General features: G+C 40.3%; 1 protein-coding gene across 1 annotated transcript in view; it reads right to left on the bottom strand.

Annotated features, from left to right (window-relative positions):
- The window catches only part of PPFIA2 (PTPRF interacting protein alpha 2), a 295,048-nt gene that overhangs the window by 9,638 nt on the left and 265,095 nt on the right, over positions 1-20,315 (bottom strand). Inside the window, exons 23-30 of the mRNA XM_063133830.1 lie at positions 17,971-18,052; positions 14,335-14,535; positions 9,545-9,607; positions 7,007-7,036; positions 4,212-4,387; positions 3,883-3,980; positions 528-703; positions 369-437 (exon numbers count right to left, since the gene is read on the bottom strand). Coding sequence (XP_062989900.1) covers positions 369-437; positions 528-703; positions 3,883-3,980; positions 4,212-4,387; positions 7,007-7,036; positions 9,545-9,607; positions 14,335-14,535; positions 17,971-18,052 — 895 coding nt within the window. The remainder of the gene's footprint in view (positions 1-368; positions 438-527; positions 704-3,882; positions 3,981-4,211; positions 4,388-7,006; positions 7,037-9,544; positions 9,608-14,334; positions 14,536-17,970; positions 18,053-20,315) is intronic.

The following is a 20,315-nucleotide window of genomic DNA, read 5'->3' as shown; positions in this document are numbered from 1 at the left end:
ACTGGATCCTATTCTACAGTAAAGCCAGCATGGCTATAATGGTTAATCCCATCCCATACTTCCTTACTTTGATGGAACATGCTCAATTATATCGACAATTTCCTACTCAAAGTGGTATACCATAATTCAGTGTAGTGAATAAACTGAGTTTATTGGGAGGAGAGATTTACAATTGTCTATGCAGCTAATTTGATTTGAGAATAAATAAAGTTTAATTGGAAACCTTATGTTTAGCACTTGGTAGTGGGTAAGATTTTGCCTATAGCTGCAGCACACCTTTATTTCCTTTTCATTCATTCTTCTCTAAATGATCAAAATCAAACATTATGTTCTGCTATTCATAATAATGTATAAATAGGATTACTTACTTCATCAAGTCGTCTATCTGTTCCCAATGCCAATAGATTGTTGTATTCTCTCTCAAGGATCTGGCGTGCCTATGGTTAACCAAATCAAATAATTGAAGTAATAAAAAATATAGTTAAGATCCATAGGAATTGATTGCAATAAGTAATTTAGTTACTTACCTGTGTATTCTGTGTTGGAATCTGTAATAATAAAGCTAAACTGCTATAATCGAAGTTATCATCCAGGGCTATGAGCGATCCATGCACACCACTTTCTAATACATTGTTTGCATATTCTCGTAATCCAATTGCTTGTATCCAGCGTATGACTCTGTCATTACTCCATACCAACACATCTACAAAAAGGAGGGAGAGAAGCGTTTTCCTAATGACTCAACTTTCAGAAGCGCAAGGATGTATGGAGTCTGAGCTGAACCAGTTGTGTCTATTTTTACAGAAACTACACTCTACAAAACAGGAATACAATAAGATGAATTAAGGGGAAATCAAAATTAATCAACCTGTTGGATTGTTTTCTGTTTTGAACTATAAATAATTTTTAATAGCATGGTGGCTAAATTAAGTTTATTGACATATCTTTTTGTAGGCTCTTTCATAACTAAGATGCTTTAATTTCTACATGCTTTTTTGGTATAGTTCTAATGCAGCTGGAAGCAGGTATACATTTTCCACTTGCTTACTGTAAAGTCTGAATAATTATGGTGACCTATGGAAAGGAGGACAAGGCTCCTATATCTTTAACAGTTGCATAGAAAAAGAAATTTCAGCAAGTTTCATTTGTATGCATGCAGCACCTGGTGAAATTCTCTCTTCACAACAGTTAAAGCTGCAGGAGCCCTGCCTTCTTTTGTATCTGGTCACTCTAGTATAGCTCCTGCAGCTTTAGCTGTTGTGATGAAGAGAGAATTTCACCACATACTGCATGCATACAAATGACATCTGCTGAAATTCCCTTTTCCATTTTAGGTCACCCTATTGAATAATGAAAAACACAGACTATTAACTGATTAAGAAAAGGCATGGAAGCAGTGAAAGGCTGCCTAGCCATAGCACTGAACACACAATGCTGATTGCTGCATGGGGAACCTTTGCAAGCATTACCCCATTACAGGATCAGGCCTGTTACTAGTGTAGCAACTATGACACCTGGTGTTGCTAGGAGAAAGCATGGACTGCTGCATTTGCTGGATTGAAGTGACTAGTTTTGCATTTACTTGCAGTTCATGGTAGACATAACAATAGTAGGCATTATAACAAGCCCCTAAACAAAATTAATTTTACATGCATATTGAAACTCTTCAGTGTGAAAGAAAAGGGACTGCCTCTTAAGATGGTGCTTGCTATCTGTGGTTTTTGTAAGTACTTAACATTTATATGTAAGCAAATATGCATTTTGCTTCCCCATTAAGTGGGCACCTTCTTAGCCAATTAAGTTATTTTAATTGAATAACCAATACATCAATTAAACATTGCAGCCCTACTTTTAATATATGCTTGTCATACTGTAGCTGGATTCAGATTCCCATACATTATTCACCTGCTGATTGCATATTTCATGATATTGTGCGTTTTGAATCATATTAATTGGTCAGAGGATATTCTCTTTATAAATAATTGTAAATAAGATACAACTTCCTGGGCAATGGATTATCATCATGTAAATGAGTTATTAACAAGTCAAGTGAATATGCCAATCTGAACTGTGTCTATGAATATTTAAAAGTTTGGGTGGGGAAGAGAGAAGATCATACTGGGGTACTTCACACTTGAGAATGGCTATGATGCTACTTCTTCCATATTATCTCCTAACCATCCCTGGGTACAGAGATTACATGGAGAAATTGCTGTCTGCACTGGCATTTCATGGCTTTCAATTTCTACAACCATGGGTAGCATGATTTTCAGTAAGTGGGTGTGCTTGTTTATTCCCATGGATGTACTGATAGGTGCCATAGTGGTTGAACAGGCATGATGTATCTTGGGCCTAACATCAGCTCCCTGGTCCCAGAATGAGCACATGCATGGAAGATTGTCAGAGAGCTACATGCTCACCTGGTTCACAAGACACGACAACCAATTGTCAGCTATATATCTCTCTCTAGGGGCTGTTGCATTCTGCCCGTGGGCACCCAACTTGCCATGACTTGCCATGTCTTGCAAACCCAGGTGGCAAGGGTTGAGGGTTAGCGAGCCCTCAAATAACTCTAAAATAAGCCAGGGGTTATTGGAGGGTTGTCTAATCCTCAAACAACCCCTGCCAGCTGGGTTCACGTGACACAAGCCATGGTAAGCCAGGCACCCACAACTGCTATGCAAAAATGGTGCCCATGGGTGCCCAGGCGCAATGTGACAGCCCCCGTGGGTAAATTAAGCTATAGTGGGCTGTCATGTTGTGTAAACCAAGTGATAATCTGCAGCTGGTGTGGAGTTCTTCAAATGCTGAACAACCAAACCGATCCTGAAGAAAGTCACAGCTTTGTGGCCTTAGTAAGTTCTGTTCTGTTCAGTTTTCCCCACATTTTACTGTTGGGTGTGAATAAATGTTTTTCAAATATGGATCACAGACCACATTAGGCCTGTTCTTTTTAAATGTACATTTAGCTAGGCACTGGGGAAATTAGAGAAGCAACTTCCCTAATTTGGACCTTCCAACTTAATATGAGCCAGGTCCAAACCTCTGCAAAGTCTGGGGTTCGCTAGTAATTAGATAAACTGCAGCACCACCCTCCATATGGTTGCAGCAGCATTGTGGTTGCCTATACTCATGGGATACACAGTTTCTAGAGTGTCTGGAACCTTAGTAAGGACCCAGGAGCCCTGGGAAATTACAATTCCCAGGAATAATGCTGCAAATGCACCAGGGTCACCAGCAAATCCCCCACCCCTTTTGTTGCTGCTGGCCGGTTATGTTTTTGAGAAACATTTTGGGTAAGTGGTGGGCAGGGGGAGGCTAGTCATGTGGAAGCTTGAAGCCTCATCTTGTTCCCAATGGCATAGCTTGGAATGTAATGATAACTGTTCCAAATGAGATAATTCAAGTCAATTCCAAACCAAGCCCTATTTATTTATTTGGGGATTTATAGCCCACTTTTTCAGTTGAGTCTCAACTGCCTTGAGACTCAATTGTTAAATTGAGTCAAATTGTTAAACAACACAAAGCAGTATAAGCAAGGCAGCAGAACAAAAATGAAGATAATGGCCAGTGAATTTTTTTAAAAATATAACGATCATCCAATTTAAAGAGAGACTATATCATTAAAAAAAGCAAACATGTGCCATTGAAAGCATGAGATAACAGGATGGACTTTACATAGCACTTAAAAGATCATAGCAAATATGCTTAGGGAGTGCTGTCCTCTGAGAACGCCTCATGGCCATATACAAGCCCATTCTGAATGGCAAAGCTTAGCCATTATAATATTTAAGAAGCTTGGTCATTGTTGTGTTTAAATGGTGTTGAGTCTAATACAGTGGAATTTTAGAAAACAAGGATTAAGAATTTCGAAAGTATTACCTTTTATTTCGTGCTGACTTGCTTCTCTTCTCCTTTCTAGCTCTTTTCTGTCATAATTCAATTTCTTTAAACACATGATTCCATACTGCAGACTTGTTCTGTTATTTGAACAGCAACAACAGGATGTTACAAGGCAATTAGAAATAAAATATTTTTTGAATACAAAAACCTCTACCAAACATGTTTAATATATACTATAAATATTTTGTCTTGCTGTTGACATGACATCAGTTGGGGAAAAATGTGCATATTTGGAAAAATATGTTTAAATATTTAGTTTTGACAACGTTAACACTATCTCATGCTGTAAAGCTAGTATACTGACTTACCGATGAAAGCTATCCACCATTTTTAAATGTACCCGGAGATCTTTTTTTGTGAGGTGATCTAACATCCTTGCATCTACTAAACACTCCATGAAGTAACTTCGATACTGTGGTAATCCTAGACTGGGAAGCCACTCATTACCAATCCATTCATGATTCATGTCACCATAAGCCAGAGTCTAGGGAAAAAATAGGAAATTGTTAACATCTTGTACTACAGAACAAAATCAATTCTCTTAATGTTTTGATTTCCTCAGTAGTTTCAGGAAGTATCCACTCAAGTTATGAAATCATTCGAACTGCTCTAGTCAACGGTGTATTCATAGCCTAGGAAACCCAGCTGCACTGGTTACTGGTGCATTTCCGAGCCTGATTCAAACTGCTGGTTTTGATCTTTAAAGCCTTAAACAGTTTGGGACGAAGTTACTTGAAGAACCACCTTCATCCATATCAGCCTGCCCACACTTTAAGATCAGAAAGAGAGACCCTTCTCATTTTCCCACCCATGCGAGCAATTAGGTGGGTGATCACACGAGAGGGCCTTCTTTGCAGTGGCCCCACACCTTTCAAACAAGGTCCCATTGGAAGTCCGCCATGCTCTGTCATTGCAGGCTTTTAAGAAGGCCTTGTTAAGAAGGCCTTAACATGGCCTTCTCATGATAGGACTGTTGATGTTGCTGCTATTACCACTGTTGTTGTTTCTGGCTTATATTCATGTTTTTATTGCTTTATCATTTTAACTTTTTAATATATTATTATTACTGTAAGGCATCTTGGGAGGGCTTCTGCCCTGAAAGGCCGCAGAGAAACATGTTAAATAAATAAATGAATAAATAAAATGCATTTTTTTATATATAAAAAATGTTATCCATGACCATTGTTTCTAGTCATCAACAGAATTAGACATCCTGTGTGATGAGTGATTCCGCCCATCTACTTCAGGAGGCAAAACTTCCAAAAACTTGGCCAACATGAGCTTCGTCATATAAGTAAAATGTTGTCAAGGTATATTCAGTGGGCTGCATCCTGTGTAATACTTATGTAAAACTTACAAGAAATGGTGTTCCACCAGTGGTTGTGAATTCTGCTTTGTGTGCTAGTGGAACAACTTGCACAAGCAATGCTTAGCACAATGAAATCATAATAGTTGTGTAAGTGCTTGTACAATGGCTTTCACAAGCACTTGCACAGGCAGAAACAAAGCACTGGATCTGACACTTGCACAAGGATGAAAATTGGGTTTTTGAAGGCTATAGAAGCTTTGCATGAGCAGAACGATGCCACTGGGTACAACCTGAGGGCTTTTGCATCTTATCCCATTAAAATTCCTAAAAGTTATTTCAATTGGCTTCCATGTGGCTTGTATAATGTGTAGACTCAAATTATAGGAGCACAGGCATGTAGAGCCCTCTAATACAGTTGGGACCACTGAGAAATACAAAATACAAGATGGATATTTCCATAAAGCCAGAGTGGCTGTTCTTGGACAAAAAAAAAAAATCCTGTTTGTGGGCCACCTCGTCAGCTACTCCCCATCTTAAGCTGCCCAATCTTCTCACTTACTGGAAGCAATGGGTTAGTACATCTACCACAGCAAACCTTGATTACTGCTCATGTTTATTAACTGGAATGCATGTAGTGTTACTCCACTGTCTAGCAGTGAGGATATGCAAAACCAATCTGGCTGATACAATAGTAGCCAGGTAGCAACATTTAATTGCCACTAGGGATAGGGGGGAAATTAGTTCAATTCGCAATGCAATATGAACACACCTCATTTTGCACTAAATACATGAACCAAAACTCAGTTAGCCTTCAAAATTTGCAGTTCTCTAAATTTTGCAATAGAGTTCCCCAATTAAAAAAGCATATAAAATGCATATATTAGCGAAAATAATGTTAAAATGCATTATATGCAGAAAATTGCTTGCAATAAATGTGCATATCAGGCAAATTTGCATACAAATATATGCATTAGGAGAAATGCGCATAAAAATGCTCAAAGTTCAGGAAAAACCAAATTTAAGACTGAAAAAAAATCTTGAAAGTTCAGGATGAACTGAACTAAAACTAGAAAAATGAGAAATGGAGGGAAACTGAAATTGATAGATTCATCCATCTCTAACTCTACTTCCCGGATTGCTCCGATCTAGTGGAGGCTGGGGGCTCAGATGTCAATGGGGCTTTGAATCTGCTCTAGGTTTAAGTCAGAACTCTAAAGGAACAATCCAATGTGATGAACATATTTTTGAGGATAGATTTTGGCATGTTGGATTGCTCCTTTAGAGTTCTGACGGAAACCCCGAGTGTCACAGCCCCACTGACTTCACAGCCACCAGCCTCTACTGCCTGGATCAGCGCTGGTAGATCATAGGGGATGGAGCACCTATCCATATTCTTAAGTAGGTAATTTATTCGTCACTGCACCAAACACCCTAGACTGCCTGTTTTGCAAATGATATGACACCTTGGTACTGGCAGATACCTGGGAAGCAAGGCTGGGGACTGTAAGACAATGGAAGAAGCACCGAAGGTCTCACTGCATGTTAACTCTTGAAGGCATATTGAAGCTTCTGCCTGGAGCTCAGATATAATTAGCAGCAGAAAACCAACTTGTCTTAAATAATACAAAAAGGGGAGATCATTAAAATATCTCTTTTGTGCTATATTTAAATAAATAAATAAATAAAGAGCAAGCCTTGCACTCTTGTCTGTAGACTGACAGCTCCTTCATAATAGTTGTCGGATTACTGTTAGTCATAATGGGGAAAGTGTTAGAAGTGAAAAAAGGTTCATACCTGAGCCCAACTGCCTTCCTCATTCTCTTTCTGGAGTGTTGAGGACAGCCATTAGCAAAGCGAGTTAAGAATACAAGAGAAATACAGCATGAGTCAAGTCACAAAAATGAAAAGCAATGCAATTATCAATGCCATATGCTAATCCTCAGTTTCTAACAGAAAGTGAGTGAAATCAACTGACAGTGTTGCTAATTTCCGATTAAGGATGACTACAAATGCAACTGAAGTCTGGTAAAGACCACCTTCATGCCCCACCTGCAAATGCCTCACGTTGGTCTCATCTATTCAATGAAGTTGGACATTACAGGAATGTTCCATGTGGTTACATGAAACAGCCAGCATCAGGACAATGGATCTAATTTTTTAATATTATTATTATTATTATTATTATTATTATTATTATTTTAAAAGCTTTTATATATAATATATACCGACTCCTCACCATTTCTGGCATCATGGCACTTTACAATAACACATAAAACAATTTCCATTAAAAACCCTCAACCCACATTAAAATTTAAACCACCCCTCCCCCAAACTCTTGTGAAAATAAGAACGCCTTACAGAGGCGTTTAAAATAATTGACAGTAGGAGCCTGTCTAATCTCCAGTGGCAAGTTGTTCCACCGGGGACCAACCCCTTGAAAAAGCCCTGGCCACTGCACATTCCAAATTTCAGCGGGGGACCCTCAGGGATTTTAACATCATTGCTTTCAGAAATTAATTGCTTGCATATTTGGCAGGAAGAGGAGTTTGTGTAAATACAGCAGTGTGGGATGATTTATGTTGTGGAAATACATCGGCATCAGGACAAACATTCAATTTAAGGTTGGAAATCCAATGATGGTGTCTAACCACTTAGGAGAACAATATTTTGGGTTAACTTTCTCGGAAAAATCATTATAGGAATATGTGGGGGCTGAGATTTAAAAACTGGAGATGAAAAAAATTGGGTGAGCCAAAGTGTTTCATCTGGCACTCCGAGAGACTTGTAATTGCCCTGGGACCACAAATGATTTTTCTTTTTGAATTTTTAAAATCTGAGAGCTCCCTGATGATTTGCAACAAAGGATACCATACCACTTACTCCCCAGTTGTCTGGGTTTGGTGCTAGGTTCAGGCCAGGTGAACGTGTAATAATTAAAAAATAAATAAACCTGCCTCTGATGTTCATGATTGAGTAAACTCTCAGCCACCGCACTTGGGAGTATAGATAGCAGGTGTCCCTAACCTTTTTAGACCTGGGGAAATGTTTGGGAATTTGAGGAATTGCTGTGGGCATCAGCACAAAATGGTTCTCATGGAGGATGTGGCTAGTCACATAATGACTGCTGGGCGCAGTGGCTGGCTAGTCAAAAGAGGTGGGGTTGGGGAGAGAATAGTGAGGCAAGAGGCTGGTATGGAGGTGGGGACAGCAAGACAAATGGGTAGAGGGGAGAGTAAGGTGAGGCTAGGAGGGAGGGCAGCAGTGGGGGTTAGAAATACTGAGGCTAAGAAGGGAGAGAAAGAAGAAGGCTAGGGACGGGGAGCAGGATTGGGTGGAGAGAAATAACAAGGCTGGAAGCAGAGAGAGAGAGAGAGAGAGAAAGAGAGAGAGGTCTGTGTGGATGGAAGAAGATTGTTTGGGACCAGGAAGTGACCCCGACCTTCTGAACAGCTCATCAGTGGCAGGAAGGAGAATCTGGTGCCCTAAAGTTTTTAGATTTTAAATTAAAATACATTTTTGACTGGGGCAGGGAAAGGAGAGCTTTGCAAGAACCATTGGAAGGTCCCCCATGGGCACCCACAGGCATCACACTGGGTATCCTGATGGACAGGATGTGCTGTATTAGATACATGCTTGAGCTCCATGTCACAAGGCTCATTGTATTTTCCACACAGGGACATTATGATGCCATTGCGCAAGCCTGTTTTCAATGCACATTTCCACACTTGCAGAGTCAATTAACATGTAATGCTAGAGAGTATGATTTCCACTCAATCATACTCAAATAATAAAATTTAAATAATGGCTTATGCTGAATAGAATAAAATAGAATAAATCAGAAAAACAGTACAAAAATGTAATTAAGACTGCAGTCCTAAACCCACTTACCTGGGAGTAGCCCCCATTGAACATGATGGGGATTACATCTGAACAAACATGCACAGGGTTGCAGTGGACAAATGATAATTCAGCAAATTTTCCCAACCTCATCTATTACTCCATTTTATTGCTTTATTTATTTTGGCATAAATTACCTAACTCATTTGTCATCAGCTTAGTGAACTTCAAGCTGCCACTGTTTTTGCATACAGAACATTTCATGTGCATCTCAATTATCTCAATTTTAGAATTTCTGTAAACCGCCCAGAGAGCTCTGGCTATGGGGGCAGTATATAAGTGTAATAAATAAATAAATAAGTTAGCTTCATATGCAAAGAAACGGCACATAAAACACTAAGCAGCTCTTATACATTGACCATTAACACTTAGAGAGAACTGTTAAACACACATTTTGACATTAAAGCAGACATGAAAGTTGCTACTAAAACTTACCGTTTTGGCTGGAGCTGCAAGATTTTCCATTTCTTCATGGGTCACCCAAACATTGCCTGAGGGCTATTGTCAGTGCCCACAGGGAGGCCGGTAGAATCCGCATTAGGTAAGCAGTGTTAAAGAAGAAAGGCAGCAACACTGTAAGTTAACAGCATACAGCATCACAATGAGCACAACCATGTCCTTGCCTCAGTTGAGCTGCAGCTAGAAACAACGTCAGACAGCTGCATTTCCTCTTCCCCCACTTTGAAAAGGAAGAAGTAGTACTGGTCCAAAACAATTCCCAAACACACCTGCTACTACGAATTACTGCCACCACCTTTCTTGGTGCTGATCTCCCCCACCCCCACCCCCACCCCCAGTTATAGAAATCTCTCCCTCAGGGAGATTCACCTGGAACCAGTATGGTTTCCTTTCCACAGCCAAGTTAAGGCTTCCTTGTTCTCCCAGGCTTTTTAAATCTTTGCTATTTTAATCCCTATTACATTGTGGCAGTTTTAACTCTTATTTCTTGGCTCCTTGTTATTTAGCTCCTCATTTTTACTGCATTCTGTTGCCTAGCTTTGCACTGTATTTTTTTAAAATCATATTGGCTTCCGTATTTTTATGGCATTGGCTTTGTACTGTTTTGTTTTTAGATTTTTGTATTTTACTATATTGTAATGTTCTGCTTTAAAAAAATTGCATGACACCCAGGGAACCTATTTTATAGCAGTCTTATGAATAGAAATAAGAAATAAACACCCTCTTAGAGCATTCCAGGTGACTGTAGTTTCAGTAGTCACGTGGGCTATTTCAGTGCTTCGGCAACAAAATGTACAAGGCATTTCAGCCTGCGATGATCTCATAGCCAGTACCCAAAGTTCAAGGAGACACCATGGCAGCAGGGTTAGTTATGCAGGAACTGAGAAGTACCTATCCATGGTCTTAGTTGTTCAAAGTAAGCATCTCCCTACATCAGGCTCTTATAGAGAAAATATAAACACTGACGCTTTCCCCATATTGTCTCAACTCATTCTTTCTTCTTTCGCTTTCTCCTAGAATAGAATTCTCCTCTTGACAATAAGCACAAAAAAGTGGCGTACAGAGAGAAAGTGTGCTGATTTAGGTCTGAATCCTGGAAGGAATAGCTTTATGCATGCTTCGGGGAATAAGCATTAATAGGTTAAACCTTCTTACCCTACTTTTGTTTCTATTCTGGGAAAATTGAAGGGGAAAAAATCTCATGAAAAGGAATGTGCAACAATATTGAAGTCAGCAGATCTAGGCTGGGGGAGTCATTAAAAAGATAATTTTAGGAAACACATATAAGTGGAAAATTAGGTCATCAGATGGGTACTTTATCTTAGAATGGAGAAATTACCTATTTAAAAAAGGTCTAAGTGGAGGATTTGTTGTTATTATTGGTTAGACCTCTCCAAAATACCTTGCATGTTGTAGTTGCCACTAAATGGTTGCCTAATGAGAAATTCAAAGCAAATTTGTGGGTTGTGTCCTCAGGCAAAACATCAAAGAAATCCAAAAGGTTTGGTAAGGCTAGTAAAGTTCTTCCATTTTTAAAACCCTACTTATGGATTATATTTTATTTAGCGTTGTTCCCCGCCTCAATCCAGAGGGAGAGTCGATGATGATGATGATGATGATGATGATGATTCCAGTTGGTGACTCTCCATTTCCCATATTTTTTTGAATAAATGTTTTCCAGCAAAGATATAGGTACTTCTGAAAATGTTTTTCCCCTTCCCACCTCACCCCTGCCCCACTCCCGCAGGATAGATTAAAAATGTAGCCTCTTGTCAATATCAAGTATTACTCTTCTAATCTTTGGCTGTATTGTAAAGACTGGCTCACACACACATGATGTATTTCTTAGGCAAGCGTACATATCTGTAACCTGAATCTTATGGGAATGCATTGGGCATCATGCCTATCACGATTTTTCAATACCGCTACATGAAACAGGCATGTACACATTCTTCATATTTAATAGTATGTATAGGGTTTCCCCTAAGAAATTGTACACCTATGTAGAGAAATTTCATCAGTGAAGCTGAACCCAGAGATAATTTAAACTGTCATCAGAAGCAGGACCGACAAAAATTAATAATAATAAAAAATAGAAGAGCACTGCATGCAATAGGAAAAACAGGAATGTAAGAAAGTTCAGTCATGGACCCTATACTGAGATAATGCTTAACCATGATTTAAGTGTCATGTTCGAATACCTAACCATAGTTGCGGATTGGCCATTAACCAGGCAGTGTAACAATGGTTTAAAGTGGATTTACAAACGGAGTAAATCATGGTTAAGGCAGTCTCCTTGTCCCTTTGGCTTCTCCGCTTTTAAGTAAGGGAAAAAGCAGGTCTTGCTTGTATCCATCCATAGTTATATCGCTGGAGATAGGGCTGAACTCAGCAAACTAAACCAGGGTTTCTGTATCTGGAATTTTAACCAGGGCTAAGACAACAAACCATCGTTAACACTAATGAGAGTTAAGCATTATGTCTGCAATGGGCCATATAGATAACACAACAACCCCGTTCAGAAGACACCTTAAACCATGGCTTTAACCATGGTGTATAAGCCAGAAATGGGATAGCCACCCTCTAATTCTTGCTGGCTTCTAGTTATTCCCATTGCCAGTCATTTCCTTAATGAATGGGAACCAGTGAAGAGTTAGCAGCCACCATTTGGAAATAGCACCAGAGAGCTAGCTTGGGAAGGGACTGAGCTTATTTTCAGAGAATATGGGAAAACTGAAACTAAAATATGATCTCCTGTACACCAAAAGTATGCTGCCATAGCTATCTTCATATCGCAAGATGTTTTGCTGTGTTCTTGCGTAGTGGGAATAGTTTAAAAGAAGGACCGAGGGGACAGGAACAGGCAGAGGTGGCATCGGGGCCTGCTCCTACTGGACTCTTCCCCCCCCCCCACAGGGCAAACTGCCATCTTGGCCCTGTGGGGAAGAAGAAGGACCGAGGGGACAGGAGCAGGCAGAAGTAACATCGGGGCCTGCTCCTGCTGGACTCTTCCCCCCACACACACACAGGGCAAACTGCCATCTTGGCCCTGTGGGGAAAGAAGAGGGACCAAGGGGACAGGAGCAGGCAGAAGTAACATCGGGGCCTGCTCCTGCTGGACTCTTCCCCCACCCCCCACAGGGCAAACTGCCATCTTGGCCCTGTGGGGAAGAAGAAGGACCGAGGGGACAGGAGCAGGCAGAAGTAACATCAGGGCCTGCTCCTGCTGGACTCTTCCCCCTCCCACAGGGCAAACTGCCATCTTGGCCCTGTGGGGAAAGAAGAAGGACCGAGGGGACAGGAGCAGGCAGAAGTAACATCAGGGCCTGCTCCTACTGGACTCTTCCCCCCCCCTACAGGGCAAACTGCCATCTTGGCCCTGTGGGGAAAGAAGAAGGACCGAGGGGACAGGAGCAGGCAGAAGTAACATCAGGGCCTGCTCCTCCTGGACTCTCTCTCTCTCTCTCTCTCTCTCTCTCTCTCTCTCTCTTTCTCTCTCCTCCCTCCCTCCTTGACTCCTTTTCCTTGTGTGTCATGTCTTTATTAGATTGTAAGCCTGAGGGCAGGGACTGTCTTTTTTGCTAAGTGTAAGCCGCTCTGAGAGCCTTTTTTGGCTGAGGAGCGGGGTATAAGTATGATAAATAAATAAATAAAATAAATAAATAAAAAGGAACCCAGGAAATTACAGGCCAGTTAGCATCATTAAGGATAAAAATGTTTAAGGATATAGAAGGACAAGCCTTGCTGAAAAAGGACATGCAGATCAATGCCTATTAACTATCATGGCTAAATGGAACCTCCACGTCAGGTGCCACTGAATACCACCTGCTGTTGCTTCTTGCTGGAGAGCAACGGTGGGAAGGACCTATTGCCTTCATCACCCTACTTGTGGGCTTCCTGGAGGCACTTGGTTGGCCACTGTGAGAAAGAATGCTGGACTAGTTGGATCTTATTGAGACAGTAGCTAAATCCTGTCGTTTTTTCCTGTATAATATTGCCAGGATTCGATCATTTTTGTCTGTCTCTTCTGCCAAGACTCTTGTTCATGCATTGGTTATTTCTCGGTTGGACTACTGCAACCTTCTTCTCACTGGCCTTCCTTCTTCTCACGTAAGTTCGTTGGTTTCCGTTCACCACTCTGCTGCTAAGATCATCTTCTTGGCTCGCCGCTCTGACCATGTTACTCCACTTCTGAAATCTCTTCATTGGCTTCCAATTCACTTCAGAATCCAATATAAACTTCTCCTGTTGACCTACAAAGCTTTTCACTGTCTAGCTCCTTCCTATCTTTCCTCTCTCATCTCCCACTATTGCCCCGCTCGTGCTCTTCGCTCCTCTAATGCCATGTCTCTCACCTGCCCAGGGGTCTCTACTTCCCTTGCTCGGCTTCGTCCATTTTCTTCTGCTGCCCCTTACGCCTGGAACACTCTTCCAGAACATTTGAGAACTACAAGTTCAATCGCAGCTTTTAAAGCTCAGCTAAAAACTTTTCTTTTTCCTACAGCTTTTAAAACTTGATTTTGTTCTGACTTTTATACTGTTAGTTTTACTCTACCCTGTGCCTGTTTGGTACATTCTCTTCCCCTCCTTATTGTTTTATTATGATTTTATTAGAACGTAAGCCTATGCGGCAGGGTCTTGCTACTTTATTGTTTTACTCTGTACAGCACCATGTACATAGATGGTGCTATATAAATAAATAAATAATAATAATAATCCAGCAGGTCTCTTCTTATGTTCTTATGAGTTACATGAATATGACTCACCGTTCTAGATGTTGGAGGGGCTGATGGACTTGTGAGTGAAACCATCTCCTGGATTGCCAGTCGGAGCTTTAGGCGATGGAGAGGATTGCTGATCCCAATTTCTCTCTGAATCTCAGTATCCGACAACGCAGACATGATGGCACCACTTTTCACATTTGCACGGCAAGCAGCAACATACCATGCGGGCATTCCCAGCCACAACTGTGGTGAAAGGGGCAAAACAACCAAGAAAATCAACAGCGGCTAATCTAGTTGCTGAAGCTTTAGGACTGAACTAAAATGTGCGTTTTGTGAACATCCCCCCTCCCTCCCGGTGAAATACAACAGTATTTTCTCTCTAGTCTGAGGGGGCTGCACAAAGAAAGGATGTCTCCTGCTACACATTCAAGCAGATGAAACCATCACCAGTCCCATTATCTGGCATTCACAGATAGCAAGTGCTCCATTGTGACATCAGGGGTCTGGAAACAAAGCCCTATGAGGAGAGACTGAAAGAACTGGGCTTGTTAAGTCTGTAGAAGAGAAGATTGAGGGGAAACATGATAGCACTCTTCAAATACTTGAAAGTGCGTAATTCTCCCAGCATGCCATTACCCCCCCCCCAACACACCACATGCCAATTGGGCCTAAAAGGCGCACAACAGACAGAGAGGGTAGTTTGCAGTAGATCTTGAAGGCTTCCCAACTCCCTGTTGTCTGTCTGTGAGTGAGTTGCTTTTCTCTCAGCCTCAGTGTTCCTCATCTTCAAACTAGGAGGAGGAACTAGTGGCTTTTGACATGCTCTTTGTTCAGCTCTGCTGGCCATTTAGAAAACTATCAAGCCTGGCGTGAACGTGAATTGCGCTTATCTAAAGGAAAAACAATTGATGCTATTAACCAGCAGAAAATTAGGCAAGAAGAACAATATCTGTTCTTAAAAATCGAAGCTGGCAATTTTTTTGGGTGGTGGTGGTGGTGGTGCAAGTAGCTCGCCTTGCCTAAGGCACAAAATAGTTTGGCATCAGCCCTGGAGGCTGTGCAAGTCCTGGATCAGTGCCTAGCCTCCATAATGGGCTGGATGAAGGCCAATAAACTGAAGCTGAACCCTGGTAATATGGGCGCACCTTGGGGGAGTGGTTCCCGAGTCTGAGAGAAAAGGCTTCTTGCCTGTTCTGGATGGGGTTGTACTCCCTTTGAATGCCCATGTGGCTGTGGTGGCTAGGAGTGCCTTTTACAAGCTTCGGTGTCTCCTGGACAGGGTTAGCTTGGTACAGGCACTAGTAGCCTCAAGACTGGATGTCTGCAATACACTCTATGTGGAGCAATCCTTAAGGCTGCTACAGAAGCTGGAGCTAGTGTAGAATACACCTGCCTTTTTTTCCTGGGATCGTCCTGGCATCATCCCTGTGCATGCAAATGACACACAGGGCATCCCTCCATTTTCCAGGCAGGGATGATCCCTCCATTTTCCAGGGTTAATCCTTAGGTGTGGAAAGGGCCAATGTGTCAGGAAAAAGGGTTCAAATTCACTTTTTATTCTGATATGCTTGATTTTTATGTCCAGGGATTCCTTTAGTATTATTTTAAAATGGGGAAGCATAAAACATTTTCTACACCACATTCTTCCTGAAGTCCTACATTCCAAACAGTTGTACCACATGAATTGCTGTTTTCAGACCACTTAAAAGATCACACCTTCGGTTGCTATCTCTAGCTAGATATCTGTACTGGAGCTGGTTGTCTTTCTTGGCTTATAGTTTTTCCTCATGGCTATTAATTAAAGTAGTTACTGATTAGATTTCTCACCTGTGGCAAATTACAACTCTAGAGCTAAAATTAATATAATATTCAAATGGTCTATGGGAATCCATGTTTTAGCCTTTAGCTATAAAATTTCCTCCTTGAATTAATATATTCTTGGTTGCATCTTACAGCCAATCCCGCCTAATAATTTAGGCTTTCCATGGTACCATAATGTCAAAAAATCCATGGAATGAAGCCGCTGCTTTTAGATCCTATGAATATTTGCACTTTTGCTTTAAATAAGGTTAGGGGAACAGGACAGGACACATTTTACACACTTAAAAATGATACCTTGGTTTTGTATGTATAGTATTATTTTCCCCATTTAAAAGCTCCTTTAACATTCCCAATGGCTCAAGATTTTTGTTCTCTTTCAACGTGTAAATCATGTAGAAGAGCATTTGTTTGAATGCTAAATTTCAGCTCCCTTTGAAGTATGAGTACATGAATTTTACTTCAGTAATAGCAAATTTGGCTTGAGTACTTTGAAGCTTAGCATTTTTTTAAGACACAAGAAAAAGGAAGCATGTGTTTGTAGAGTGACCAAAAATAACTTTTTCTCTAAAGCGTTTGCATATTAAAACACTCATCTTATAGCCATTGTGCTTCAGGAGATGAAGTTTGTTATCTATAACTTTTAATTAATGTGTTCAAGCTTCAAATATTACAACTCGGTTCAGATGTCCGACTGATTCAACTCAGAAAGTAATATTTCACTTAACAGAATGGAGGATATTATTATTATTATTATTATTATTATTATTATTATTATTTCCTGCCTTTTTTCCTCCAAGGAACCCAAGGTGGCATACATAATCCTCCTCCTCTTCATTTTATTCTCACAACAACAACCCTGTGAGGTAGGCTGAGCTAAGAGTCTGTGACTGGCCCAAAGTCACCCAGTGGGTTTCCATGGCCGGGTGGGGACTAGAACCCAGATCTCCCAACTCCCAGTCCAACACTTTAGCCACTACACCACACTACTGAGGAGCATAGTATTGCTCCCTATTTGTAATAAGATGTTGAAGTTGATGTTTAGTGTCTTTGGTAACAATAAGCTTAATAAAAAACTGAAATAAGGATAAGAATGCAGAAAAGGATGCAGCATGGTTATTTATCAAGAACCCTGCTAAATTGGGCTTAGATTTGCTATGTTTGATTCTACAGGTATGTGTTTTTATTCTACTATCATGCTTCTGAAGTCATAAGATTTCATTTGCCCAAATCAGAAAACAATCTAATATCTTGGCTTGAAAGGCAGACCTAACATGTTAACTGTTGCCATAGACGGGGTGAGTGAATAGCATACTCACAGGCCTGAAAGCTCTGAAGCTCCGCAGTGACCTCCTATGCAACCAGCTTGCTAGGAGATAGCAAGTCTAGCACCACAGTGACATCAGAGCTCACAACTTAGTTCCAGCCAGATTTGCCATGACTTTTCTTAAAACACAGTTCACTGGGATATCAGAGCAGAGCAGGGCCTATTGGCCTTTTTTGCTAGTTCTAATGACATGTATAGAGGGAAGCACAACTGTTTATTTTTGGTGGCATGGTAGCTTCACATATTTTGACCAGAAATTGCAAGGAATTGTTTCTTCATATTGCTGTAAGCATGTGTGAAAGAGGACATCTTGCACTCAGAAATCACAGGTATTGGTGTAGGGCTGACATGCAAATCTACCTTTGATTTGGTCCAAAAAGGTGAATGGCACATCAAGTGAAGCAGCTGCAAGTAAAAAGTTAGGATGCCCTGGCAGAATGGGTTAGAAAAATCACAATCCCTCCCTCTTAAATTAATGTATGTCTTTAAAATCAGAAATACCCACACTTTCAGAAGGTTTTCCTAGGGCTTACCTCTAACCATGCAACCACCGTAGGCCCATCCCACTGTGCAAAAGGTAACCCCTTCCTCCGAGCTTCCTCCAGAAGTTCATGCCTAAAAGTGCACCACAAACTATTAAAACATGAGGTGATACTTAGAAATACTACAGATAGGAATTATGTTCGGACACAATTATGTTGTAGTATACCACATCAATGATATTGTACTTTAGCTTTGATTTACCTGTCAACATTATTGAACCACTCTGATGTTAGAAAAAGTGTTATTTTCCTTTTTGAGAATATTCCTCTCTCTAGGCCAAACATTTTCTTGCTCTCTACAGATTCATTTTATCCTGCCATCCATTTATAATGACAACAAACCCACTTTTCTAACATTAATTTCCATCATTTCTCAAACTTGATCAAGAAACAATATTACTCACTTTTGTTAGAAACTAGTATCGATTTGGGAAAGGCCACACAACTATTTCTCCCCTAATTAACAATGACTTCTGTAGTAATAAAGTAGAAAATAATCAAGCTATATGGTGGAGTACAATAAGACAAGGTCTCCATATCTGCCTTGTAGATTTTCACAGCTTGTCCAACAAGTGTTGGCTGTGAAGTCTACCATGTTAGTCCTTTCCAAAAACCCACCATTGAAGGGCTGCAGATGTCACTGCTTGAGGCTAGGAGAGTTCTCTGCATCCTGGGGAAATAATTTTCATACACTAAAATATTCTGTCGTATTAATAGCTTGCAATTTTACATGGCCTCAGAACTTTCAGGCAAACTTCAATAAGGCTGTAAATTGTCCTGCTCCCAGGATGACTGTTACAGAGGTGAATGGAGAATGTACCACTTGGTTAGAATGGGGAGCACATATGTTCCACTGTTATCTTTTGAAACTGAGTGTGTGACCCCTCCTGCTCAAATTGTTTCAGTAGATTCCTCCAAAATGATATTGGTAGTGTACTTTCTAGTTCTTCCATTTGTACCTCAGGATGATTTATACATGCAAAGTATCTTCGAAAACAGATCAATAACACAAGTGGACACTATTTTCCATAATTACAAAAAGAAGAGAGTTTTTGAAATCTGGCTTTCTATGCAGGTGCAAAGAAGTCACAAAAATGTGTATATAATCCCTCAGTGACATGGCTTTATTTAACCTCGTGAAACCAATTTTGAATTTGGCCACTGACTATATATTTATCCATCAAACATCAGAGCTCAAAACAAAGTACTAATGTTTTCCAACAATCTCTAACCAAATTTACTAAACTGAATATATTAACGTACTTGTTTACAACTTCTTAATTAAATTATACAGAAGAACCAATAAGCTGGAAAACTTTCTTGCTACATTCCCTTAGGGTTGTTAATGCTTGAAATGCTGAAACGTTAATACATGCTATTGGTTGTTGCTTTGAATGTGTTCAGTTTTCCTGAATGGTGCAAAAGGATAATATTCCATTTTAGTCTATGTAAGCAACTGGAATGCAAATCAGACTGCTTAGCATTTACTTTCCCAACAGATCCCTCCATCCTACCAACCATCACTTTTTTTGGTCATGATAATATTCCAAATTACAATAATATGGTAATATATTGGGCCAGTCCTGCCTGCAATATTCAAGTGACTAGTCAGTTTGCCTAAATATTTATTGTCCTGTAGAGCAGGAGTGGGCAACTTGTGGCCCTCCAGATGTTTTGGCCTACAACTCCCAATCAATAATCAGCATAGGTAATGTTTGAGGAATCATGGGATTTGTAGGCCAAGACATCTGGAGGGTCAATAAGTTGCCCTCCTCTCCTGTAGAAGCTTTAGCACTTCTCTCATTGCCTTAAGATATTCATTTGGTCAGTATGCACAATACCTTGTACTTCAATCATTTCCATACATTTCATGAGCTATATATAAAATTAATTAGAATGTTGCCTAGGAGAGTCACCACTATTTACACTGTACAGCTAATAATACCATGGCCATTTGATGGTAGATTCAGTACTAAACAAAGGACAAACTCTGCAATTCTCTGCATCAATTAAAGAAAAAAGGGGGAAATTCAATCAAAAACATATGAAAGTAGGAAACAAGAGACTTTAGCATTAATGTACAGAAAATTTCATTTGTGAATCCAGGTGTTTAAAGACAATGCTGACTTTAGTTTGCATGTCATGGACTGTCAGCCGTATTCTCTCATTAAGCTATCAGATGAGAATGAACCTTTTAATCTCATGATAACGATACAATCTAGTGTAGAATTAAATGTGAAAGTCCCACTGGATATGGAGTCTGTAATAAAAAGTATCTGTTTTCTTATAAGTAGTCTCAGGAATACAGACTAACTTACAGCAGAAAATATTCATTC

The sequence above is a fragment of the Elgaria multicarinata genome, chromosome 9, assembly GCF_023053635.1.
Source record: "Elgaria multicarinata webbii isolate HBS135686 ecotype San Diego chromosome 9, rElgMul1.1.pri, whole genome shotgun sequence".
NCBI lineage: Eukaryota > Metazoa > Chordata > Lepidosauria > Squamata > Anguidae > Elgaria > Elgaria multicarinata.
The sequence above is the reverse complement of the archived record's forward strand: the minus strand, read 5'-3'. Positions and strand labels throughout refer to the sequence as shown.